This window comes from Ahaetulla prasina, chromosome 3 (assembly GCF_028640845.1).
Source record: "Ahaetulla prasina isolate Xishuangbanna chromosome 3, ASM2864084v1, whole genome shotgun sequence".
Lineage (NCBI taxonomy): Eukaryota > Metazoa > Chordata > Lepidosauria > Squamata > Colubridae > Ahaetulla > Ahaetulla prasina.
In genome coordinates this window covers 27,608,244-27,636,182 of record NC_080541.1, presented here as the reverse complement: position 1 = coordinate 27,636,182, position 27,939 = coordinate 27,608,244, and the positions used below count along the sequence as shown (strand labels likewise).

Sequence of the window (27,939 nt, the reverse complement as noted above, 5' to 3'; positions counted from 1 at the left end):
ATATGTGACGATGTAGCTTTAGAGAATTTATTTTGTCTTTTTATTGTGATTTTTGGGCTTGCTTTGGCTTAGGATCATGAATTATGTGAGTTTGTTCTTGGATAATATAGGTGCAGCAGATAGGTGTTTTAACTGTAATTATTAAGTTAAATTTCATTATTATATTGAACCAGATTGGTCTGTTCATCAAAGCACCATGCTGGAAGCCAGGATACTGAATTCTAGGCCTTCCTTTATCATGAAAATTGGTTGGGTGACTTGGGGCCAGTCGCTGTCTCTCAGCCCCACTCGATTCACAGGTTTGCTGTTGTGAGGAAAATAGAAAGAGGAAGGAATATTAGGTATGTTTATTTATTTATTTATTTTATTTATTAATTAGATTTCTAGACCGCCCTTCTCCCGAAGGACTCAGCCTTATTAAAACACATAGGTACACAATAAATTTAAAATACATTTAAAATGAAATATTTAACCGGCCAATTTAAAACTAAAAACGGTCAAACGACCGATATAAAACCCTAAACTATAAAATCACCATTAAAAACCCATAACTTAAAAAACTAACCCAGTCCAGCGCAGATAAATAAGTAAGTTTTGAGCTCGCGGCGAAAGGTTCGGAGGTCCGGAAGTTGACGAAGTCCTGGGGGGAGCTCGTTCCAGAGGGCGGGAGCCCCCACAGAGAAGGCCCTTCCCCTGGGTGTCGCCAGACGACACTGTCGCGCCGACGGCACCCTGAGGAGTCCCTCTCTGTGAGAGCGCACGGGTCGGTGAGAGGTATTCGGTAGCAGCAGGCGGTCCCGTAAGTTTATTGCCTTGAGTTATATTTAAATAATACAGACAGGATAAAAAAAAATGATGTGAAGTAGTAACTTTGAGCTGACCACAAATTAACAAGATTCTTCTACAAATAATTCCCTCAACACTGTCAGACTATTTACTGAATCTGCACTACTATTAATCGTTTCATAGTTCCCATCACCAATCTCTTTCCACTTATGACTGTATGACTGTAACTTGTTGCTGGCAATCCTTATGATTTATATTGATATATTGATCATCAATTGTGTTGTAAATGTTGTACCTTGATGAACGTATCTTTTCTTTTATGTACACTGAGAGCATATGCACCAAGACAAATTCCTTGTGTGTCCAATCACACTTGGCCAATAAAAATTCTATTCTATTCTATTCTACTTTATATTTGTAATGGTATGTGGGAATGACCTTGAGAGATGCTGCTCTGGGAGTGATCATATAAAGAGCAATTGGAGCCTTCAATTTGAATAATCTGCAAAGAAAGAAAATAATACTAATAATCTGCCCTAATTTATCAGGAGGTAAAAAGAGATAGTGTGAGATTTGTATTTTCAGACTTGCAAGATTGCGCTAATGTAGCCTTACAGTAATTTAGAATTAGCTCATGTGGTTGTGTTTCTTGTCAGGTCTACTTAAGGTATATTCTATTCCGCTTACTCAATTTCTTACCATGTTTTCTTAAAGAAATAAAGCAAATTGGAATATTTTGTTTTCCATTCATTTGAGTTAGTAATGTATAAATATTATTTTAAGATTTCTATACATTTTATGTATTGTATTATGTATTTTATGTATTATATATTCCTCTAATTATATATCTGTATATATTAGAACAAGTTGATGTAGTGGTTAAGGCATCAGGCTAGAAACTAGGAGACTGTTTCTAGCCCCGCCTTAGAAATGGAAGCCAGCTGGGTGATTTTAGGCCACCCTAACCCTAACCCAAGCCCAAGCCCCAGGAAGGAGGTAAAGGTAAATCCTTTCTGATGAATCTTGCCAAGTAAACCTCAGAGACTTATCCAAGCGGTCTCCAAGAATCAAACACAATTGAATGGGAAAAAAAGTGTGTGTATGCACATATGCATACATGCATACATGTGTGTGTGCAAGTATAGGTATTGTGAAGCTTGGAAAAATCAGGACATCCAGGCAATTCAAACTCAATATATAGCAAACTCATGCTCTCTACAAGAATCTGAACTACTAACAGTTCAGATAAGAGAGATAGATAAGAGATAATGAAATTCAAAGTAGACTAGACTTAAATCTCTTGTGGGCATGAAGGGACACAAGACTGTTGATGTGTTTGATCTCTTCCTTGCACTCAGCCTGGTCATCTCTTACAAGTATTTATTATTGTTCTACATGTAAATTATACATCAAAAACTATAAAAACGTAGAAGATAGGAAAGGCTAACTAAATCTTTGCTACTAAGATAAATTAACCAACAATTCTGTGTAGATAAACAGAACACCAACTTATATGATCCTTGAACTTTATTAGAATGTTACATATGTAAATGTTTGACCCTATCTTGTGTATGAAGGATAATCCTTCACCTATCCACTTCTGCCTAAATTTAATGGGAGATCAGAGTTTATAGGACACTGTTTAACAGAAAATAGGGGAAGCGGTTTCCATTAAAGATTAAATTCAAGCAGGATTTTAGGCAAGCATATTTTTCACATATGTAAAATGGCAGATAAGATTTTATGCATGTACAGAAGGATATAGGATGTAGATTTTATATTTTGTATCTGAAATCCATTAAATTAAGGTTTATTACAGTCTTATAAAATCACTATATTTACCCCTTCTCCTATTCCAAAAACAAAATGCTTTGATAGAATTGACCTATTTTCAAATTTAGCGCTGTATTTAGTAAGAATTATATCGGGTATATTCAGAACTAGAAACATTTTTGAACTTACTATGACTGACACTGCTTAATATTAATCCAGCTTCCCATTTATTTTTAGCTAAAATATGCCATTCATATATGTGCACAACAAAATGTCATTAAATTAATGAAGGACATGGGATTAATGAATACACATAAGCGGGAGATGCGAGTAAGTGAGTGATTTCATTCGATTGTTGTGTAAGGGCTGCTGCTGCTGCTGTTGTATAAGGGCTGTTGTGTAAGGGCTGAGAAATATCAGTTCTTACCTCACTTCAAATAATCTTAGGAAATCTGGTCCTTCTCAGCCTTGAACTATTTGGATGCCTTAAAATTAACAATTTGCTAAATTCATATATCATGCTAAACCATAAACCATGTTTTACAATTAAAGTGGGTGGATTTATAAACCATATTATGATTTGATGCAATATATGAATCAGCTCTGTAATATTGGGAATAATAATACAGAGTTACGGAACTATAAGAACTGTTGAAGTAAGGTAGCTCATTTGGCTATATTTAGCATGTCTGAACCCAGCTGAACCCAGCATGTCTGAACCCAGCTTCAGAAACCTTAATTAAAACGCAATATAGCAGAGTATAATGTGTTAATCCAACTGAGTTAACTGAGAGAAACCAAAACCACTCTTGCTTATGGGTTATGTCACGACTAATTTCAATTCATGAATGGGGACATAGGAGTAGAATGTCACATTATTTTAAAATTTGAGAGAAAGCTTATACTTTTCTATCCTCATAAAAAAGGTAAGAGAAAATCCAAAAACTGTGCAGCTTTTTCTGATGAACTATGTCATGGTTCAAATTATTACCTGAAGTGAATCCTATTATATAAAGAACAAGTCTTAAACTGTTACACTCATACATCATAAATAAAATACATCATAAGTAAATAAAAATTAAGAAACATTAGATTATCCCAATCTTTAAGATCAGAAAAAAAAGTGAAAGTAATTTTCAAACACACATATATTGTTTTTAGGATTAGGACCTTTCTGAGTGGTGCAGGGAACTTGAAGACAAAAGGAGGCGCTTTTCATAAATGAAATTTACAGAAGGTGTCCCTTTATCTATTTGTAATGACAATGTCCACTTTTTTCAATGACCCTTGAGGGAATATCCAGTATTCATTTGTAGCTGGGTATAAAAGAATATTTAGCTTTCCTTAGCCTTCATTTTTCTGGAATTTCACGGGTTTTTTTCAGTGTTCATACTTCATATATTTAAAAGAGAGGTATAATCCAAATATAGATGTAAATGAGAACTTGTATAAGGAAGGTACAATTATCAGCTTGAATTTGGTTGTTGGTTGCTATCCTAACATGAATGTTTATTGTGCATTGCTGAATAAGGAGTGAACCATAGTGGAAATGTTAGAATAAAGCTCTGAGAATCTTTCTTTTTAAAAACTTATTTAAATGTGCAGTGAATACAAAAATATAAGAACTAAAAATACTCAGAAATAATGTGTACAGAAAACTATACAGATGGTCTTGAATTCACAACCACACTTGAGCTGAGAATTTTGGTTATAAGGCACTGTGGATATTAAGTGGGTCACCATGTGCTCTGTCTTGATTTTATAATTGTTTTACAATGGCCATAATCATAACTCAAGCCACCATGGTATTTCTGTTCTATCAGGTTATTATAAATTTAAGAGATGCATCAATAGGTGTAATTTTTACAATCAGGTGCTATAACTCTCCTTGTTTCCATTTTTGAGAGAATTAAATGTATTAAACCAATTCTAGCTGTGAAAAAACTGTAACTTTTATCCTGATGGCTTTTTGCATAAATGTAATTAGCTATATGAATTATTCGAAGTATATTGTAATCTGTCTTTTAAAAGCAATTCTTAATATGTTCAATAATTTTGAAAGACTCAGAACAATAATGAGCATTGAATCTAATTTGGTAATAGAGAGCCATCTACAGTGGAAAACATTTCTTCCTCTTCTCCTTCTCTATATATCTTAAAAGCTGGTCCTTTAGCTTATCTGTCATGCTGCTGAGAATAATGCTTTTTGAAGAATGTAGTTTTCTTTTATGGGAAGAATTCAGTGGGCAGACACTTCAAGTTACTTGTGTTCTTTAAAAAAATAATTATCAGATGACAAAACTTTTTTTAGTATTTGAAATCCTGTAGCATACTCTGATATAGAATCTTTTTTTTTTTTGTATTGGAATTAGTCTTACATAGATGTTCTACCAGTGGTGAAGTAAATTCACAGTAAAAACACAGTTTTTAATATTTTAATCTCTTAGTCTCGGTATTAGATATAATATTCACTCAGGTTGCTTATGTCCATATTTTAATTTCCAGGGATCGTCTTGAGTCAGGAACCATTTAGCTCTACTCAGGCATATGAAACATTAATATACAGTGGTTTTGTTGACTTTTAGAATAAAATGCAGTATGTTTCCAACATACTGAGATTTTTTTTTATGTGGGGGTGGAATAGGAACAGATTGTAGAAAGAAGTTTATTGAATCCAAAACTGACAATTTTGTTGAATTTGCACATCTTGTAATAAAAGAAAAGCTAACTAATGCAGAGGTATATATTTCATATTAAATATCAGGTAAAAGTGTTCTGCAACGCTTTTTCTTTTATTAATAATAATAATAGCACCAGTAACAAAGAAAACTCATGAATATCTGATGTTTTCTTTGGTAAATGCTGATTTTTTTTTAACCATATAAAATTGCTAGACTTAAAACAAATCTTCAGAGGACTCTGCAGTGCACTGTGATTTTAAAAACCTGTGGAAAGATTTCATGATCTAATATGAGGTTTTTAAGCTTTAAAGTTTTATATTACTTAGCTGTATATTTGACATCCATGATATTATTCTTGACATTTACTTTTTATTATAGCCACATCTATGATAACCGTAATACTTTCAAAAAATAAGTGAATTGTAGAAAGAAGTACTGTTGTTCCTTTTCATGTATTGGTGGATACTTTATTAATTAATAAAATTAATATTTTAAATATATAAAGTGTACACATATATATTGCTGCATTAATTTTATTAGTAATATTTTTCTCCTTTACTTCTATTTTGATTTAGGAAATAATAAGAAATATATCTGTGTGAGTTAACTTTTATAAGTTTTATTAAAATAAGAAAATTATATGAGAACCATTTAATAATGTATGCTTTAGAGACTGCTAAAAACAACCTGAGAATTCTCAGAGGAAGTTATAAATGGGATGTGTGATAGTATTATCTTTTATCTATAAGTGGATATTGTCATTTTAAAATAAAACCAACGTTCAAAATAAGCTCATTTTACATTTGCAGTAAGAAATGATTCCCAGAATAATTATAAATTGCAACAAATATTCCTTGGAGAATTCAAAGAACAATAGTCTTAAAATACCAATCAGATGGTTTCTAAACAGTAAGATAATATTTAGAAATTTACAGTTTCAGTTCTATAAGATGTTTTTGTAGTACTATGTATTTTTGGCACCAAGAGGGGTAGTAATTCAAAATCAGTTCGGAGTTTTATACTCTGTATAAGATTAGTCATTCCCAAAAAATAGAAGTATGCTGAACTACAGCAGTAAGTTTCCAATTTTAAATTTTGTTGAAAGGCTATATGAGCATAATACGAGAAATAGAATTATACACATATGACAGCCGTGATCTCAGCAAGGATTATTTGTTTAAATTGGATATCATTAGAAATGTTGGACACTCTTGTTATTCTATTCTAATTGTCATTTTGTTTCTTTCAGAGATGCGAGACAAAATGAGAAAATGGAGGGAAGAGAACTATCGGAACAGTGAGCAAATAGTTGAAGTTGGAGAAGAGTTAATTAATGAATATGCAGCTAAGCTTGGTGATGACAGTAGGTTAAAACTGTTTTACTTCTCTTTATTAGCTAGCCCTTCTGATGTGCTGGTTTTAGGTTTTATTAGTATCCAGTTAAAATTTGCATATTTTGTAATAAAGGCCAACAAAGCCAGACATATGTATTTATATTAATATCAGATAAAATAATTAGTATACAGGATCCAATGGTTACAATTAGAATACAATTTATATCTCCATCATGCCATCTATTTTAGTTAATTTTTTGGTGCCATGTTGATGCACAATATATCCATAAACTTTGTATGCTTAAAATCAACCAGTATTCCTAGACTTCTGATTTTTACAAGTATAGCATGTGGCTAGGGAGCTTGTAGCTACAACAGATTAAGTTACTCTCTATTCATAGAGATACTTTGGGAAGTATCTTCCCCTACCGCTCCCAGAAAACTTTAAACAAATTTCAACTAGTCAAATGTTTAGGGATTGAAATAGGGAAGTTTATTCCTGAAAAATTAAAGAAAAGTCAGTGATGTGAAATCAGTATGAAGGTTACTTTTATGATACAGTTGGGCAGGAGAGTGTAGGGTATGTCTGGATTTTCATTAGATGCAGTATCATTTGGGGAGAAAGGATTCATAGGTTCACAATACAAATTCTTCCCAGAAAGAAACTTGCCATTCCGTATTTTATATCAAAAGGGAATAGTTGAAGAAAAAGTTTTAAAGGAGCAATGAATGCATTGCAGGGTAAAGCATCTGAATGTACAGGATTTATTAAGATTCCTATGTAGGCAGGAAGGGAGTGAAAAAAGATTTGATTTTAATTAGTTTATTTTATCTTCATTTTTATAACTCAGTTAGCCTAATTCATACAGTATGAGCATTTTATTTTTGGCAGAGGTCTCAAAGATCTGAACTAGAATGTTCTTTATTTAATTTTAGGAAGTTTTGATCTTAGTAATACTTAAATTCAACAAGATACAGTTTTTCTGAAACGGATTTATTAAATGCTAGGATATTGCCAGAAGTAACCATGAGTAGTGAAATCCACTTTTGTTTCAGAAGAATAAATGAATAGTAAACTTGTGTGGAACTGATTTCTATTTTGAACCAAAATAAATTATGTTGGAAAGAGTGACTGTCTTATCAGAACAGTTGGATATAATCATTGACCATTTTGGGGTGAATTACTCTATGAATTTATAGTAACAACTTAATAACATCCATGAATTTAGATAACACATTACTTTGATTGTTTGTTGATGTACAAACAACAATATTTTGTTCCAGTTCATTTGTGGTAAATGTCATTGTTCCAGAGAGTTGCAGTAAATGAACTGTCATTTCCTGCTGTCATGTCTTTTACTCGTCTTTACTGGTCTGCATTAACCATGTAGCTTATACTTTAGTACTCAGAAAGCATTTTTATTTTGCTTAAGAAGTTCATCTATTCTCAGAATCCTTTCAGATTTTACACAAGACAAATCTAAAAGCTATTGCAGATATGTACACACTTGCCTATGATTATTTTTATCTTAATGGAAGCTGAACACCCTAGATTTGCATGGGAGTTGAAAGAAGTTCAGTTTATCAGACTGGGTTATTTTAATCAAGGGTATAATCTGAATAGTAAATATATGAAAAAGAATGCAGTATTAAGATGGATTTAAATTAGCTTTGTGCCTAAGGTTGAATAATTATATGACTGATAGCATTTTTAAATTCTTTAGACTAAGATTTCTCCTTGGAACTTCTTCCATGAATTCTATTTTAGAATTTAATAAATACAGCAATTTAGGGATTTTACAAAAACATTATTTAAAGGGAAAGAAAAGGAGAACACTGCACCTATATCATCAAAGGTTTTTCTGAAAACTATTATTTGCCAAAACCACAGTTTTTTAAAAATTTGGTGACCTCTGAATCATTCCATAGTTGATTTGATATCCTATGTTGTTTTCCAATTCAGCTTTTAAGATGAACCACTGTATAAAAATATATGAGCAATGAAGTTAAAATATGTTTAGCAAAATGCTTATACTTTATTTATTTATTATACTTTATTTATTTGAGCAAGTGTGGTTAAATACACAAGGAATTTGTCTAAATATTCAAGTTTAGCATTAGTGTGATGGGTTTCCGTAAGATTAAGTATATGCATGTTATAAAAGGCAACATTTCCTACAATTTGCTATGAGCTAATTAGCAGGTTTGTGGGGGGGGAAGTCTGTGTTTCATGATATTTTGTATTATCTAGTTTGGATAATATTTGAGCAAGTGATGATCGCCGCGTTGGATTGCAACCGAGATGACTTGGCATCAGTAAGTATTCCAACATACTTCTTATGCAAATCCAGTAAATCTAATCTTTGCTAACACAATAGGTAGACATTCTCCTTATTTTCCTCTGCAGTCCATTACTAGAGTATATTTCTGCAGTCTACTTTTAGGGCTATGTAAATCTTGTGAAATACACTAGTTTTCCTTTTAAATCTTTGAAACATCCATGTCTTTTCTGAGACTCACATGCCTGATTTGGAAAGTTTCTGTACAACGACATATTTCCTAGGTGTCCAAGAGCAACATTCAAAAGTTTTAAATGTATTCGCTATGGCTTCCTGAAACTCCCTATGGAAGAAGGAATCCTGTGAAATAGCATATTATATCAAATAAGAAACTGCACTGGGAAAGAGAAGTGATTAAAAACTATGAACTTTTCAATTTTTAAGATACTATTTTGAAATGTTACCCAATTTATTCTGGACAGTTAATAAAACAATGTGATTTTGTAGGATAGCCAGGCATCCATTTTTGATGAAGGACTTTATATTGAAATATTTGGAATTTAAAATAGAATATATTTATTACAAGATTACAATTGCATTTTTATTTTTTTGACTTTCCAGGTTGCAAGTTTTTTAAAAATTGAGGGGACCTCTTAATGCTCTAGGCATATTAGTTCAATAGCTTAAATTTTCACAGTGTTTTCAACCCATAATTTTGAATAGCTTAATAGTGGACTCATTTTTGTCTTTTATGTATTCTTGGGCTTGTTCTTGGGCACTGCATTAAAAGTTATGTATTTTTTATTGTTTCATTATAAAATAATGAATAGTGCTTATACTGTCATAGTTTATGTTTAAGTGAAGCCTAATATCTTTAAAATAAACCTACCACTGTAATTAGAGAAATTAAGCATATTTTACACAGTGAAAGTAAGGAAGATTATACATACTGCTCATTGTTTCATTTGCTGAATCACATTGTATTGGCCTTCAGTGGTAATTCTTTCAAAGTTCTTTTTAAATAAACTAGAATTCTATATATATTTGTAAGATGAATTCAGGATGGCTTGTGGTGGTAATTAAAATAGTATTTTTCACTGAAACCCCCAATTAGCTAAAATAAAACAGCTGTATAAACTAGGTTTCCAAAGTTCAAAGCAAACTTTGTATAATTAGAAACAAGGAATAAAATCATGCTAAATGATCTCTGATTATATTAGGCCAAAACCACCAGGCACAAGGCCAGGTATAATAGTATTCCCAAAGTGTAAACCTTAACTTTTCAACACCACTTGTTCATTATTGAGAACCTCTGTATATTGACTGAATTTTACCACATTTAGCCCTGTCCAATCCATACTCATTGCAGGCAATGATTTAAACTAGATAAAAATCGGAACCAAATATTCTTTCTCTCCTCTCCCTCCAAGATATACATTATGATTTAAGTATGTACAGCATCAGTTTGTTTTTTACAGGAATGGTCAAACAACTACATTTTAAAATAGTCAGCATTTGCACTGTAATATACTTACAGTTTCTAGAATCGTAAAGAAAACTTTAGGTTTTTACTGAATGACACCCTTAAAATTCAACAACAGAGATCCAAATTGGGAAAAAATGTTTGCCATCATTTCCAGATGAAATATGTTGCGCTTGTATTTTGACCTTCTAACATTGTTTCTTCCAAATTGTAACATCTCCCATAACTAGGGGTCTTTGCGTTCTTTTCCCTTATGTCTCTCAGGTGACCCTATTGCCCATATTTGCATGTACCATCACAGATATAGTGAGACCACCTATTTTTTAAAAGCCACCAATCATATATTTGCATTCTGGATTTTATTTATTTATTTTATTTAATTAATTAATTTCTATCGCTGACATCTCAAACAAGTGAATCTGGGCTGCAAATAATCATAAAATTAATCTAGGTATCAATAAAGGAGAATATTCGTAGTTAGGGGTTGAAATGAGGGACCGTTGGTGCTCTCTGGGCTTGGTTGTTTTCTTGCAGATGTTTCATTACCCAAACTACCACTGACGATCTTACCTACGGTAGTTTGAATAATGAAATGTCTGCAAGAAAACAACCAAGCTCAGAGAGCACCAAGGACCCTTCAAATCTAGGTATTCCTTGAATTGGCTATTAGAAACATGGGGAACAGAAAAAAATCTAGTGATCGATCAAGTCTCACCATTGAGATGTTTTTTGTTTCCTTTTTAATTTATGTATTATTTTTAATTATTTTTATATTTTATCAATTTTTATTTATTTTTAGTTTTTGTCAGATAATGGACAAGTGTTTATCCCAAGAATATTTAAACTCAGTTACTGATGCTTCACCCACTACCTCCACTGGAAGTTGGTTCCAAGCTTCCACTATTTCTGTGAAGTAATACTTTCTAACATGACTTTTGAATTTCCCTCCTGTCAGTATGAATTTATACCCCCGGGATTGTGACTTCAATGTGCTTTTTAGATGTGGGCCTTTTGTTAAAGAGCGGAATTTAACTGTTCTTTTCACCTTCCTTTGTGTCTGTAAACCCTCATTCAGTCTTTCAAAGTCAGTTCTAGTCTTAATTAACACTTGTGTGAGGTCTTACCTTTACTATCACTTTTATTCCTTATGATCACTTGTCTTGTCAAATATCTTTTCTGTGGTAGTTTCTAGATTTAGACCCTCCAGCTACAAAACGTTTAATCTCTTTAGTCTATAAAGTTTAGTTCATGTTTTATTATTTTTGATAGCTTCTAATCATGTCTCCAAGCACTGATTCCCTGAAGTAGTTGAATTTGGAATTCGTTTCTGTCTAACAGGGTATATTAGATTTGCATTTAATAGCTGTTAATGATTTAGGTGAAATAGTAATAGTTGTTTTCATTTTAAATAATAGATTTATTACAGTAAATACAAATTAAATATGATTTATCTTTTATGTAAAATTGTGCACAAAGAGATTTTTGCATGCACTTCCCATTATTGAATTCTGCTAGCAGTGCAAGTTGCATTGTATGTTTGAAAAGGAAAAAAAACCTGATCTTACTAATCAGTTATATGTTCCTTTAGGTTTTTTTAAAAACTGTGTTTTGAATATGCTTGAAGTCTTGGATCTATCTATATACTGGTTTCTTTCAAATATTGTTGAAGTGTTAATTTGATATTTTGGTTGTGCTGGGATGGGTTGCCAGATGAATCTTTTAGTTACTGCATTCAAATAAACATTACTGAAGCATTTGAAAATTATTTTCCTTACCTACTCATTTTTCTTCATGTTTTGAATTTATAGTATTGCCTTCAAGAACTAAGACGGCAATTCCCTGGGAGCCATAGAGTTAAACGGTTAACTGGTATGAAATTTGAAGCCATGGAGAGGTAACTGAATTCTAAAGAATATTTTCCAGATGCAGCTTTAAAAGACATCTCCCAGAATATATAAATAAAAAAGCTATGAAGGAATAAATTATGTAGTTGAGAGTAAGGTATGAAAATTATAATTAAAGATGAATTAGAATGGAAACATATTAAGAAAATGTAATAGAAATATATATTAAAAATTAAGGTTATGCAACTTCTTAAATTTAACAATCTTTTAGAGACAGTAGCATGGTCCAATTGATTTGACATTGTTCTGTATTATAGAATGCTTTGTTCAAGAGTTCTGTGCTTAACTCATAATCAACTATATAAACTAGAATGTTCACAGTTTGTTTCCTTAAAGAAAAATAAATACTACTAGTTCTGAAGGAACTTAATTCTTTTCCTGACATCTTTCAAATTTGAAACAAATGGAACAATGGTCTAATTCATATTCTGTTTCTAATTATTTAAGGAACCTTTTTGAATATAAATTGATTAGATGTGAGCCTATTAAGTATTAAATTAAGTATTTAACATTTCTGGTGAAAAGAATGACATGGGATAGATAATCTTACATTTCTGACCATCATAGTGGTCATGTGATCATTAGAATTGGAATTCTTTATTTGCCAAGTGTGATTGAACACACAAGGAATTTGTCTCCAGTGCATAAGCTATACAAGCAACAAATGATAAATGATATTATAATCATAAAATACATTCATCATAAATCATAAGATACAACCCTCAGTGATAGTCATAGGATACTAAATAAACAATCAACATAAATCATCCAAGGATACTAAATAAAACAATTAATATAAATTGTAAGATACAACCACAAAGTTATAGTTATAAGAAGATGAGATAGATAATAGAAAAGATGAGAAGGATAATAGTAATATAGCTTTACTAGGTAGTTTTTGGCAGTGTTGTTGGAATTAGATATTTAGAAGAGTGATGGCATTCAGGAAAAACTGTCCTTGTGTCTAGTTGTTTTGGTGTACAATGCCCTATTGCGTCATCTTGTGGGAAGAAGTTGAAACAGTTTATGTCCAGAATGTGCGATATTTTCACAGCCCTCTTTTCTGCTGGTGCAGTATACAAGTCCTCAATGGAAGGCTGGGTGGTAGCAGTCGTTTTTTTTCTGCAGTTCTAATTATCCTCTGAAGTCTGTGTCTGTCTTGTTTGGTTGCAGTGCCAACCCAGACAGTTATAGAGATGCAAATGACAGACTCAATAATTCCCTTGTAGAACTGTAACAGCAGCTCCTTCGGCAGTCTGAGCTTTCTGAGTTGGCGTAAGAAGAACACTTTGTTGTACTTTTTCAATGACATTTTTTATATTATATCTCGCATATCTTTCTCTGTGTGGGGGGAGGGGCAGAGGGATGGGGTCAGTTGTAGAAGGCTTGGCTGCTGTTAGTATATCTGAGATGGAGATGGTGGCGATAGTTGACTGTGGTTTCCTCTCAAGCCTACGTTGTTCATGCATTTATGACTGTTGCAGCATCTTGCAGAGATACATTTGCAATTTGCATTTCTCAACTGGCTTCTGACTAGCATAGTCAATGGAGAAGTCAACAGTAAAAGCTCAAATTTGGTTACTTGATGTCACGCTAGCAACCCTGGTGACTCAAGCAATGTCTAAATGGAAAGTAATATTGTAAGTCTGTTGCAGTTATGTGATGTTTCACTTAGAGATGGCGTTGCTTGTCCCAATTAAGATTGCCAAGCAAGAACTACCTGTAACAGAATATGTCTTACATGGCTTGCTTTCTTGAGAGTGAGAAGCCATTGTCTTGAGATGTCACTATAAGTTGAAATAAACAGCTGAAAATGTTTTAATCTGTTTCTGAAAAAGCTATGTGAAGTGAGAAGAGCCTACAGTAGGTATGAAGAAAATTAGATTAATATAAAAAATACCATATTTCAGTATTAACATAAATTCTATGTTGACAACTTTAGCTTAGAGTCTTAGCATCTCCATGAGTAAATCTGCTGAAATCCAATACAGGTAGTTCTCGACTTACAACAGTTCACTTAGTGACTTAGTGACAATGGCACTGAAAAAAAGTGATTTATGAACATTGCAGCATTCCCATGATCACGTGATTTACATTTGGATGCTTGACAACTGACTCACATTTATGACAGTTGCAATGTCCTGGGGTCAGCGGTGAAATGTAAAATTTGTTATTACCAGTTCTATGGGCATGGCTTGGTGGTGGTGGTGGTGGGTAATGTGACTGGGTGGGCATGGCCTACTTTTTTTTCTACTTTTAAAAGCATTTTTTCTACAACCTCTTCGGCCAAAGAGGTTGTAAAAAAATGCTTTTAAAAGCCTCTGATGATCAGGCAACTCAGCTGGGATTGCCAAAGAAGCCTTTTAAAAGCACTTTTTCTACAACCTCTTTGGCCAGAGAAGAAATGCTTTTAAAGGGTTCTGACGATCCCAGCTGAGCCACGCGATCATCAGAGGCTTTTTTTTTTTTTACTTTTAAAAGCATTTTTTCGGCCAAATAAAAAATGCTTTTAAAAGTAAAAAAAAAATCCTCTGATGATTGCTCAGCTGGGCATGGACGGGGGGGGGGGGAGGGATTTTTGCTATCGGTTCTCCGAACCACTTGGCCGCCATCGCTACCTGATCGGGAAATCCGTTCCGAACCGAGAGCATTTCACCCCTGCCTGGGGTCATGTGTTCACCTTTTGCAACCTTCTGATAAGCAAAATCATTGGGGAAACCAGATTCACTTAACAACCATGTTGCTAATTTAACAACTGCAGTAATTTACTTAAGTGTGGCAAGAAAAATGGGGCAAAAAGTAACAAATTTCTCACTTAGCAACATACATTTTGGGCTCAATTGCAGTCGTAAGTTGAGGACTACCTGTAATGCAATAAAATGTATAAACTTTTTACTAAATGATCCTCCAGGCAAATGATCCTCCAGGCAAATTACAACAATTTATTAATCAAGATAAAAAGTCTGCCTACACATGGTAACAAAAATGTTGAGTCCGGTTAAAATTGTACTTAAGTGCTGTAGTGTCTGCACTGCAGATAATGGCTTCAAATGCACCTAAAAACAATTCAACAGCTACTTCAATGACATCAGAAGAACAACATTATGCATATTCATGTCCATATCCAGATGTTATTTTCCAGCAGGTTTGCACATCTTACTGGGTTAGGATGAATGGCTTTAAGTTTATAGAGATGTTAGAACACTGTTAAATTTACCTGCAGGTGTTTTCTGTTCATATTTGCAGCTATGATGATGCAATACAGTTATATGACAGGATTTTACAAGAGGACTCAACAAACACTGTAAGTTAAATAGAAAACTAAGCATTCCCTTTTTTTTTCTTTGTCTTTATATTGTAATACTTTCCCTCTGGTTAATAGTTTGTGTTAAAATTCCAGCATAAAAAATCACCAAATTTAATAAATTTAATAGCCTGGTATATTTAGAAACTTTAATGAAATTTGTAAAAGTCAGTCCATACTTTTAAATAGTTGTGAGAGACAAGTACCTGCAAGTTTGAATATTATTGCTATACTGACAATTTAAAATGATAAATGCTGCACATATGGTGAAGGTTAAAATCTGGAAAATCTTGAACTGGTTCCAGTGAATTAATTGAAGTGAATTGGGAATAAGGGAGGCCAAGGTCACACCCACATACTCCCTTTTCCTTGCAATATATTAATACTGACTGGGAAATTGGTTTGCAAATATTAACATATATAGCTAATGTTGCAGCTCACCCACACGTCTACTCCTGATCATGGGAGATTGCATATTCTAAACAGTTTTTGACACCAGAATTTAGTGTCTAAATCAGCCTGATACTTATATCAATTCCCAAAATCAGGAGAAACTTATCTTTAGTTTGATTTAATGCTTTCTCCATAATTGTCCTGGAAGGAAAATATAGGAAAACCGAGATGAAACCTGATATTGCCATGGAACACAGGTGCCATAGAAACTATGGCTTTCACTATTGTCAGCTTTACAGGGATATTTGTCATCAGTTGATTATTCCTCTTGGATTTAAATTTCCAGGGCATTCTTGTAATTTTTATTTGCATTATCCATTAAACAACCAAGATAATTTTTATTTCTCTAAAAGTAGAAAAATTCTGCTACATTATGTATAAGCTTTGCCTGCAAATGGTTGCTGATAATTGTTACTGTGAGGGAATATTTTGTTTTATTTCTTCTCTTGAATGTATTTTTATTGGTCAATGACCGAATAATAAGTAACATTTCTGGAACCAAGATTGGCATGGACAAGAACAAATAAACAGAAATGTAATATTGCTTGGATTCTTTTGGGTTGGGAAAATCATTCACCTAATAAAAGTGTGTGTCAGTTTTCAAGTTACTCTTCCTCTGAAGAATCAAGTAAGCAAGTTGGATTTGCTTCAGCACTTTTAAAGGAGCAGCAACTAAATAGAATAGAATAGAATAGAATTTTATTGGCCAAGTGTGATTGGACACACAAGGAATTTGTCTTGGTGCATATGCTCTCAGTGTACATAAAAGAAAAGATACGTTCATCAAGGTACAACATTTACAACACAATTGATGATCAATATATCAATATAAATCATAAGGATTGCCAGCAACAAGTTATAGTCATACAGTCATAAGTGGAAAGAGATTGGTGATGGGAACTATGAAACGATTAATAGTAGTGCAGATTCAGTAAATAGTCTGACAGTGTTGAGGGAATTATTTGTTTAGCAGAGTGATGGCCTTCGGGAAAAAACTGTTCTTGTGTCTAGTTGTTCTGGTGTGCAGTGCTCTATAGCGTCGTTTTGAGGGTAGGAGTTGAAACAGTTTATGTCCAGGATGCGAGGGATCTGCAATATTTTCACGGCTCTCTTCTTGATTCGTGCAGTATACAGGTCCTCAATGGAAGGCAAGTTGGTAGCAATTATTTTTTCTGCAGTTCTAATTATCCTCTGAAGTCTGTGTTTTTCTTGTTGGGTTGCAGAACCGAACCAGACAGTTATAGAGGTGCAAATGACAGACTCAATAATTCCTCTGTAGAACTGGATCAGCAGCTCCTTGGGCAGTTTGAGCTTACTGAGTTGGCGCAGAAAGAACATTCTTTGTTGTCCTTTTTTAATGATGTTTTTGATGTTAGCTGTCCATTTGAGATCTTGCGATATGATAGAACCCAGAAATTTGAAGGTTTCTACTGTTGATACTGTGTTGTCAAGTTCAGGAGTTGTGTTAACAACTTAGTTGTCTCTGTTGTCCAACTGAAGAAAAGTTAACCTCCCCACAATACCACCAGAGTGAGTTACTGCAATGTATTTTTTTTATGGGCCAAATTTAAGAACCGTTCATAAATTTCACTCAGTGTGTAATATAGTTGTAGGAACAGTGGGAGAGGCTAAGGCTTTGTGTCATGTTACATCAGTTCAGAGAGCAGCCTACATTTTTGGTTGTGGTTTTCAAGTCCTGAACAGTTTTAACATGATATTATGTAAGGAATAATCTATAGCAATATAAATCTGTGCAAGTGTACACTCAGTGTGGAATTCCTGCTTGTTGGTCTAACAGTAAGAGAATATTGCACTAATATGTAGTACAACAAATCGGGCTTCACATCTTTGGAACTCTTTACCTCAGATATGCACGCGCCCTTTTCATTTTAATTTGCTGGTGCTTATTATTTTCATTTCATGCAAGAAAAATGATTATTGGTATGGTGTTTTTTAAAATATTTGATTCAAAAAGCTTTACTGATTAGAGTGAGAATGATACGCAAGTAATTCTGAGAATTGAAAATAAGGAATTATTCTGCAATATTTTGGTAATCATATTTTTTAAAAATAATCTTGAAAATTGTGAGAATCAAAAGTATTAATTTGTTTTTCCTTTTAGATAAATAGCTATTGTGTTAGATACAAGAATAAACTGGTCAGATAATTTATTAAAAAGTGGATATAACTTAGTTGCTTTGAAGCGACTGCTTTTAAAATTAATATGAAATATAAGAAATATTCAGTTGGAGACACTGAAGTTCCATAAACTGTTTGGATTTACAGTTAAACCTGAATGAAATAATGAGAGATTAAATTAACTGGAAGACATTTTCAAAATTGCAATATTGGTGCTGTTAACATTTCTGCTTGCTTTTGTGCAGGAATCGAGTTTCTGTTATTTCCAATTCAGAACATTGTAGCAAAGCTTCTTAAAATTGCCAGATCATTAATCTGAAAAGTATACTATTATTTTTCTTACATTACTATAATATTGTAAATATTAGTCCCGAGTACCTTGTCTTACTTAAATGTATTAATCTTGACTATTGAACAAATGCTCTTTTTTTTTTTTTTTGATCATGTATGGGTACTTTGATTTTGTGTGCAGAAGAATGAAGGTTAAGTAAAAAGTTTTGATAAATTTTCAGGTATTGGAGTTGTTTATATGTCATCTACCTGTTAATTATTTCCATGTGCACATATGGCTGCTGTAGGAAAAGAAATGCTTCATGGTTTTAAACTGAAACTATTCCTGAGTTTGTCTTGGCACTAACCTGAGCTTAAAGCAGTCTCTTATGGTGTGCTGACACATGGAGTTGCTTAGATATATTAAACATTTTCTGTTGTTTGGCAAGTGATTCATCAGCTTTCGTTCACATAAGTCATGTAAAGATCACGCATTGCAGGAGCTGACAGTTTGAGACAGGAAAGATAGGGGCTGCATAAGGATAAAAAACAATTTTACTACCCTACAGTTTTTTCCATTAGAGTACAGAGGGTTGTAAACTTTTCCTTATATAATGGAAAAGTACCTCTTAAAGCCAGTCATTGTTGTATTGCAGTTATGAAATGAGAATAGGAATAAATATGTAACTATTTCAAAAGACGTGTTAAAATAAAATTTCTGTACTAATATATTATATAATATAATTATTATATTATATTATATTATATTATATTTAGTACTATATTAATACTAAAAATGAAAGTCTTAACCCATGGCACTTTCTTGATGGGAGTTGAAAAAGCACTTTAAGCACTTTCTTGATGGGAGTTGAAAAACAGTTCTGAGCAATATAATTTACGTAAGGCCAAGTTTTGTTACAGTCCATTAGCTTCAACTAAGGAATCCTTGGGTAGGAATTAATCTCTCTGTCCAACTTCTGATGTGTCTGATACGTTTCCACTCTGGAACTTTACTGCTTTTAGAGCATTCCTAAAAAACATTTCTGTATTTGTGGAAGGAAGCAGAGAGATTTGGGGTATGAACGTAAATCATTCATGGGAAAGTAAGTGAGAATGTATGATTTATTGCATTTGTTCACAAATGACAGTGTTGTACCATTGTGAGTTTCTGTCCCGTCATCTTAAATATTCTACCTGTAATTCTGGACTTAAAGCACAGTTAGACTGGAATTTTTATGGCTGATCAATATGGTCATTAAGCGAATCATCACATGACCAAAACAATTTTATGACCTTTTTAAAACCATAGTTGTAAAGCAAATCACACGATAGTTACGCGAATCATGTGGTTGTTAAGCAAATCCAGCTTTCCCCATCGCTTACCGTAAACCTGGGAAAGTTGCAAATTGCAAGCACATGACTGCAGCACGCTGCAACTGTTGTAAATGAGAGATGGTTACCAAGCACCCAAATTGCAGTCATGTGATCAGGGATGGTGCAGTGGTTGTAACTTCAAGGTCAAGCCATTAGTCACAGTTTCAGTGCAACTGTAACCATTGTTAAACAAATGGTCATAAGTCAAGGACTACCTATATGGTCAATGGACAGGATATGGAATTTTCAGGAAGCCTTTTGATGCTTTCACAAAACTGGAAGGTATAGGCAAGCCAGAGGAAATTGCAAAATCCCAGGCTGCCCAGTGAATAAGTGGCTGCTAAGTATTGGAGAAGGTGCAAAGGGGTCCACAAGAAACACAGGGTGCACAGGACAATTGGAGGGTGTGTAAGGACGTGGCGACAGTCAGGCAGGGTGTGGATGGATGAGGGAGGTCAGGAAGGATGTCTGAAAGTGTGGCATAGATAAAGGAAGTTGTGAGGGAAGTACAGAGAGGGGTGGGGAGGGTGGGGAGGAAAGCATGGGTGGCAATATTGTATGAGTCCAGAAGGGCTGAGGGGAAATGCGCAGGTAGGGGAGACCTACCTAGAGACTTGTGACTTTTCCTGCTGGTTTCCCCACTGACTTTCTTGAGACATTGGCAAATTGCAATCATGTAATTGCTGGATGCTGCAGGCTGGTCATAATTCTGAGCCAGTTTCCAGGTACCAAGATCATGATCATGTGACCACAGAGGTGGTGGGATGGCTGGAACTCTGAGGAACCAGACATAACCATCATCTGCTCAGTGCTATCATAACACAAAGTGAATCAACTTGCAAACAGTGCTTTGATCAGAACATGAAACATTTTGAATGAAAAGGAGGGGGGAAATTATCTCAAGATAGTTCTTGGAATTTTTTTCTAATTTCAAATACTTATACAAATACATTCTAGAATAATGTCCGTGCATATCAATATACAGACCCAAAATTGGTAAATTTATTAATGAGTATCCTATATTTATTATTTTTATAAGCAATTCAAGGTGGAAAACATACCTAATATTCCTCCTTCCTATTTTCCCCATAACAATAACAATGTGAGGTGGATTGGGATAAGAGAGACTAGACTGCCTTGACATGACAGCTGGTTTTCATTCCTAAAGTGGGACTAGAACTCACAGTCTCCCAGTTTCTAAGTCAGCATCCTAATCCCTATACCGTATTGCAGGGGTGAAATGCTCCCGGTTCGGACTGACTCGCCTGATCGGGTAGCGATGGCGGTGGGTGGTTTGGAGAACCGGTAGCAAAAATCCCTGGCCCGGCCCCCTGCCTCTGCTGAGCAGCACCATCATCAGAGGGTTTTTTTACTTTTAAAAGCAGTTTTGCTACAGCCGAAAAAATGCCTTTAAAAGTAAAAAAAAAAGCCTTTGACGATTCCGCGGCTCAGCTGGGATCGTCAGAACCCTTTAAATTCTTTTTTTTAACAACCTCTTCGGCCGAAGAGGTTGTTAAAAATAAGGTTATAAAAGGCTCCTCTGGCTGAGTTCCTCATCATCAGAACCTTAAAAAACATGCTTTCTACAAGCTTTTCAGCCGAAGAGTTTGTAGAAAACCTCCTTTTAAGAGGTTCTGGGCTGCGATGAGGCACTTATCTAATTACTGCTCCTTTCCGGCTGGCAAAGCCATGCTTTTTACATCAGTTGCAGCAGCTAGCAACTGAATCTGCCTGCCTGCAATCCATTTCCTCAGTGAGCAACTCAATCTGCCGCTTTGCTGGCTGAGAAACTCTGGGAATTGAAGTCCACAAACCTTAAAGTTACTAAGGTTGGAGACTCCTGATCTAAAAAATATAAATAAAATAAAATAATAAAATAAAATATTTGTGCAGCTTTCTGAGATTTGGTGTGTTTCTGTAGTGTTTCACTCTAACTACAAACAAAATCTCACAAAGCTGTATGTGGCATTTTGTGTATGTGTGTGAATCAGTTGTGTTGTGTGTGTGTGTAAAGTGTGAAAGTTGGGTTTTGAGCTTTTTGTGGCTGTGTGAGGTTCCTGCTTGTTGCAGGGGCCATTTTGGATGAAGTGCAGCTGCTTTTACATTGTGTGTGTGTCAGTTGTGTTGTGTTGTGTGTGTGTAAAGTGTGAAAGTTGGTTTTTGAGCTTTTTGTGGCTGTGTGAGGTTCCTGCTTGTTGCAGGGGCCATTTTGGGTGAAGTGCAGCTGCTTTTACATTGTGTGTGAGTCAATCGTGTTGTGTGTGTATAAAGTGTGAAAGTTGGTTTTGGTACCTCTTATTGTTTTGTATACTTTATTATTTTTATTATATATTGTTATTGGCCGCGCCCACCCAGTCATCTGATCACCAAGCCACACCCACCAATTAAGCTACGCCCCAGAACCGGTAGGGAAAATTTTTAGATTTCACCCCTGCCATATTGGCTCTCTTGGTTGCTAGCTGAAGAGAGATAGATCTTTTTCTGATTTCTCTAATGTATTCCTTGCTTTGTGTTTAATATGGCAAGTATGGAAAAATTGTGTGGTGGGACCAAAAGAACACGTGTAGGTTTAACTCCAGAAGTGTCTCTGAAGTCTATATAGTCAGTGCAATGCAGCATTCACTTGGTTTGAAAAATGTCCTGCCAGTAAAAAATTATTTTTATTATTAAATGTACTGTGTATGCTTCCCATCTCACTATCCAAAGCAACTTTGATAAATGAACATATTGCAGTGAATGAATGGATTTGAAGGGTTAAAGTTGCCAATTCCTGTTTATACCAGTGCTTCTTCAACTATAAGAGCCCAATCAATTTTTACATCTGTTGGGATTTGGGGAGTAGTGACTTCTATAGGGTTGAAATAATGGGTTCTATAGGCTGAAATAATGATGCCATATATTTGGAAAACATAGGATTTATAAGTGTGTTGCTCTTATAGTTCTAGATTTTTTTAAAGCTGACAGTTGAAACATTGTACGGGAGAAAAGATTGGTTAGAATTTGGCCAGAGTGCTAATGGGATGTCAGTTTATTAAGTACAGATACACAGTTATTAATTTTCCAAGTTTAAGATTCCAATTTCACATTAAATAGTCGTCATCGTAAAATTTGCCAGATTATTGCTTTCTTTTAAGATTATACTACTCGGGAGAACTTGAAAGTCTGCAACTGAAGAAAGTTGTTTGGCTACTTGTAGTACAAGGAATTTCATGCCCTGTTTAATGCAGGCGATCTTAGAACAAGATATCACACACACTTCACCAACTCCGTCGTCTTCTGATGTGATCAAATGTCCTTTAGTAGTGCAAGATAAAGATCAGTTTCTACGCGCATGCTAGAAAAGAATATAATGTTTCCACTGGTAGGAAGCTTAGGAGTCTGAATAGCTTCTCTTGTGTGGGAATACCGGGGCTAACAAATACAGCAGGAGTGACTAGAAAGTCTTAATTCCAGATCATTTGAGGAGGCCCTGCCTTTTTGAAGGAAGATCATTTAGAGGTAAAAATAAAGAACCTGTTGTGTCTTGCCCGCCCTCAGAGCAGCCGGGGCCTTCTTATCTGCTCCCGAACACGGAGGAATGTATGCCTCCCGGCCCCAGTCCTGGCTCCATGCCCAGACAAACTGCAGAAGAAGGAGCACCTCCCGGCCCCAGCCCTGACTCCATGCCCAGGCAAACGGAGCAGTTAGACCCCTCCCCCTCCTCCACAGCATGTGAGCCTGAGGAGGGTTTATTACCAACAGCTGATTGGAGTGACCCTCGCATCAGAAGATTGGATAGGCGGAGGCAACAGAAGGAAGGGAGGGGCAGGCCTTAATGAGTGCTGAGTCATGGAGCCACACCCCATGGCCTATATAAAGGATCAGCTTTCTGGCAGTCTCTGAGTCAGGCAAAAGTCGAACTTATCTTGCTGAAGTCACTTACTGGTCTGCCTGCCTGCTCTGAGGACTTTGCTAGGACTTTGGGCAGAGCTGCAGAGGCAAGCCTGATTCAGATTTCCCTGACCCGACCGTCAGCGGAGGAGTGGGACACGACATCTTGCCTGACTCCTCACACATCTACAAGATGGATCAGCAACAGCTGGCGCTGATTGTGCAGCAGCTACAAGCAGATAACCAGCAACTGCAACAGCAAGTCGCCCAGCTGACGGCTCAACTGGCTGCTGGGAATGCCCCAGCAGTCCAACCTCCTCCTCCTCCTCAGCGCCACAGCCTGGTACCGGTGCCGGAGAAGTTCTCAGGACGGATGGAGATGTTCCCGGCCTTCATGGCCCAGTGCCAGACCTATATGGCAATGCAGCCGGGGGACTTTCCAGATGACCGGGCCAGGGTGGCCTTCATGATGAACCTGTTGTCTGGCCAGGCTGTGCAGTGGGCCACGCCCTTGGTGCTCAGGGACAGCCCCTTGCTGGCGGACTACCAGGGGTTCTGGGGGCAACTGCGCCTGATGTATGAAGACCCTGTGCGGGCCCAGACGGCTGCCTGGCGCCTCGGAGAGATCCAACAAGGGCCCCGCCCCCTCCGGGAGTACATCGCGGAATTCCGGTTGCTGTGCCATGATTCGGACTGGAACGACACGGCACTAGCGGACGCGTTCAAGAGGGGCCTTTCGGAAGAGCTCCAGGACGAGCTGGCTCGGGTGGAGGCGCCGCGGACCCTCGTTGACCTGGTGCCCCTCTGCCTGCGCCTCGACACCCGTCTCCAGCAACGCCCGTCCTGTCGCCGCCAGCAACCGTCAAAGACCGTCGCCCTCCCTCGACCCATGCCGACCCCGTCCCGGGCCACCTCGCGCTTCGTGGCCGCCGCCGTAAAAAAGAAGACGGGGGATTTGTGCCTGTGTTGCGACTACCGCCGGCTGAACGCCATCACGGTGCGGAATCGCTAACCCCTGCCGCTCATCCCGGAGCTGATGGACCGGCTGCGGGAGGCCTCCATCTTTACCAAGCTCGACCTCCGGGGGGCCTACAACCTGGTGCGGATGCGTGAAGGGGACGAGTGGAAGACGGCGTTCAGCACCCGGTAAGGACACTACGAGTACACGGTCATGCCGTTCGGGCTGACCAACGCCCCCGCCGTCTTCCAACATTTTATGAACGATGTGTTCCGGGACATGTTGGATCGGTTCGTGGTGATCTACCTGGACGACATCCTGGTCTACTCCCGGTCCAGGGAAAGTCACCTCCAGCACCTCCGCCTGGTCCTGCAGCGCCTGCGGGAGCACCAGCTCTACGCCAAGCTGGAGAAGTGCTTTTTCCTCCGGTCGTCCATCGAGTTCCTCGGGCACATCCTCTCACCCGAGGGGATCGCCATGGACCCGCGCAAGGTGGAGGCCCTGAGCAGCTGGGAAGCCCCGCGTCGGGTGAAGGATGTCCAGCGGCTGCTGGGCTTCGCCAATTACTATCGGACCTTCATCCCGGGCTTCGCCATGCGATGGCTCCGCTCCTCCAGAAGAAGGTCCCGTTCCGGTGGGGTCCCCCGCAGGAGGAAGCCTTCACGGCTCTCAAGAAGGCTTTCGTCACGGAGCCCATCCTGCGACATCCCGACCCGCACCGGCCTTTCGTGGTGGAGACGGACGCCTCCAACGTCGCCCTCGGAGCGGTGCTGCTACAGGCCCCGGCGGATGGCGGCACTCTTTTTCCCTGCGCGTACTACTCGCGGAAGCTCAACCCTTCCGAGCGCAACTATACCATCTGGGAAAAGGAGTTGCTGGCTATCAAGGCCGCGTTCGAGGCGTGGCGGCACCACCTGGAGGGGGCCCGGCATCAGGTGGAGGTCCGAACGGACCATCGGAACCTCGAACATCTCACCACAGCTCGGAAGTTGAACCAGCGGCAGATCCGGTGGTCGCTGTTCTTCACCCGGTTCAACTTCCGTGTCACCTATATCCCCAGCGGCCACAACCGGAGGGCGGACGCCCTGTCCCGTAAGCTGAAGTACCTGAGCGCCCAAGACCCTCTTCCTCCATGGACCGTACTGCCGGCGGAAGCCTTGGCCGCTGCCCGGGAACCGGTAGACTTACGGGCCCGGGTGCGAGAGGCGCAGCGCCAAGACACCTGGTCTCAGCAGCGGCGAGCAGAGGCGGGCCCCACGTCTCCGTGGACATTGGAAGACAACGTACTCAAGTTCCGGGGGCGGTTGTATGTGCCCACGGGGCCGCTCCGGTCCCTCGTCCTGACCCAGTGCCACGACAACCCTGCCGCGGGCCATTTCGGGTTTTTCAAGACTCTCAACCTGGTAACGCGGACCTTCTGGTGGCCCCGGGTGCGGCATGATGTCCATGCCTATGTGACGTCCTGTGTGCCGTGCCGGCAAGCCAAGGCCGCCACGGGGGTCCCTCCCGGTCTCCTCCAGCCCTTGCCGACTCCTGACAGACCCTGGGGGGCGATTTCCATGGACTTCCTGACGGACCTGCCGCCGTCCTCGGGGTTCACCACGGTGCTGGTGGTGGTGGACATGCTCACCAAGATGGCACACTTCATCCCGTGCCGCGGGCTGCCCACCGCCACCAAGACGGCCCGTCTCTTCTTGCAGCACGTCTTCCGCCTCCACGGTCTGCCGGACAGGGTGGTGTCGGACCGTGGGGTGCAGTTCACGGCTCGCTTTTGGAAGAGCCTGATGGCCGCATTGGAGGTGCAGGTGTGCCTGTCGTCAGCGCACCATCCGGAGACCGACGGCGGGACGGAGAAGGTCATCGGCGTCCTGGAACAGTACCTCCGGTGCTTCGTGAACCAACAGCAGGACAACTGGGCCGATTACCTGTCCCTGGCGGAGTTCGCATTCAACAACTCCCAACACACCTCCACCCAGACCACCCCGTTCCAGGCCAACTTAGGGTACCATCCGCGGCTCTTCCCTCTGGCGCCCCCGGACTCCCCGGTTCCCGAGACACAGTCCTTTCTCTCCAAGTTGCACGCGGTCCAGCAGATGGTGCGTCGGCAGCTGAATCGGGCGAAGGAGGACTACAAGCGGGTCGCCGATCGTTCCCGACGGGCAACACCCCCGCTGGTGGTCGGAGACCGCGTGTGGCTCTCCACAAAGCATCTCCCGTCCGACCGGCCAGCGAAGAAACTGGACCACCGGTTCATCGGTCCGTTCCCCGTCGAGGCGGTCATCAATCCGGTGGCCTACCGGCTGACCCTGCCGCGTTCCATGCGGATCCATCCCGTCTTCCATCGGTCCTTGCTGGTCCCTGAGGCCCCGCCGTCTCCCCTCCGGCGCCCGGCGCCACCCGTCGCTGTCGACGAGGACGGGGTGGAGGAGTACGAGGTGCACAGCATACGCGACTCCCGCTGGCTGAAGGGGCGCTTCCAATACCTGGTTGCGTGGCAAGGGTACGGGACCGAGTTCACCTGGGTCAACGCCTCCGACATCCACGCCCCGGACCTGGTGCGGGCCTTCCACGAGCAGAACCCGGCCTGACCGCATCCCGATCGTCAGCCCCGGGGGAAGGGCCCTGCGGTGAGGGATAGTGTTGTGTCTTGCCCGCCCTCAGAGCAGCCGGGGCCTTCTTATCTGCTCCCGAATACGGAGGAATGTATGCCTCCCCCAGTCCTGGCTCCATGCCCAGACAAACTGCAGAAGAAGGAGCACCTCCCAGCCCCAGCCCTGACTCCATGCCCAGGCAAACGGAGCAGCTAGACCCCTCCCCCTCCTCCACAGCATGTGAGCCTGAGGAGGGTTTATTACCAACAGCTGATTGGAGTGACCCTTGCATCAGAAGATTGGATAGGCGGAGGCAACAGAAGGAAGGGAGGGGCAGGCCTTAATGAGTGCTGAGTCATGGAGCCACACCCCATGGCCTATATAAAGGATCTGCTTTCTGGCAGTCTCTGAGTCAGGCAAAAGTCGAACTTATCTTGCTGAAGTCACTTACTGGTCTGCCTGCCTGCTCTGAGGACTTTGCTAAGACTTTGGGCAGAGCTGCAGAGGCAAGCCTGATTCGGATTTCCCTGACCTGGCCGTCAGCGGAGGAGTGGGACACGACAGAACCTTTCTCATGGCAGTAAACAGTCTTCTCAGCTGCTACAGATGAAGTTTGTTTTAGAAGAAGGTATAGGGTAGGGGTAGAGAATCAGCAATGGCATGTGCCCCAGATTGCTAAGACATGCCTTTTGTTTACCTGTTATGAAGCTGTTAATTCAATGGAACAGCTGCCAGATAAC

The 27,939-nt window shown here is 38.8% G+C and overlaps 1 protein-coding gene across 3 annotated transcripts in view; it reads left to right on the top strand.

Moving 5' to 3' along the window:
- EMC2 (ER membrane protein complex subunit 2) overlaps positions 1-27,939 on the top strand; it is a 51,567-nt gene that overhangs the window by 1,601 nt on the left and 22,027 nt on the right. For 2 of the 3 annotated variants that reach the window (XM_058175366.1, XM_058175369.1), the window contains exons 2-5: positions 6,490-6,603; positions 8,826-8,890; positions 12,145-12,230; positions 15,487-15,544. In XM_058175366.1, the coding sequence (XP_058031349.1) occupies positions 6,490-6,603; positions 8,826-8,890; positions 12,145-12,230; positions 15,487-15,544 (323 nt within the window). Of the gene's footprint in view, positions 1-173; positions 342-6,489; positions 6,604-8,825; positions 8,891-12,144; positions 12,231-15,486; positions 15,545-27,939 lie in introns of all 3 variants that reach the window. The other variant, XM_058175367.1, reaches the window with a different exon arrangement.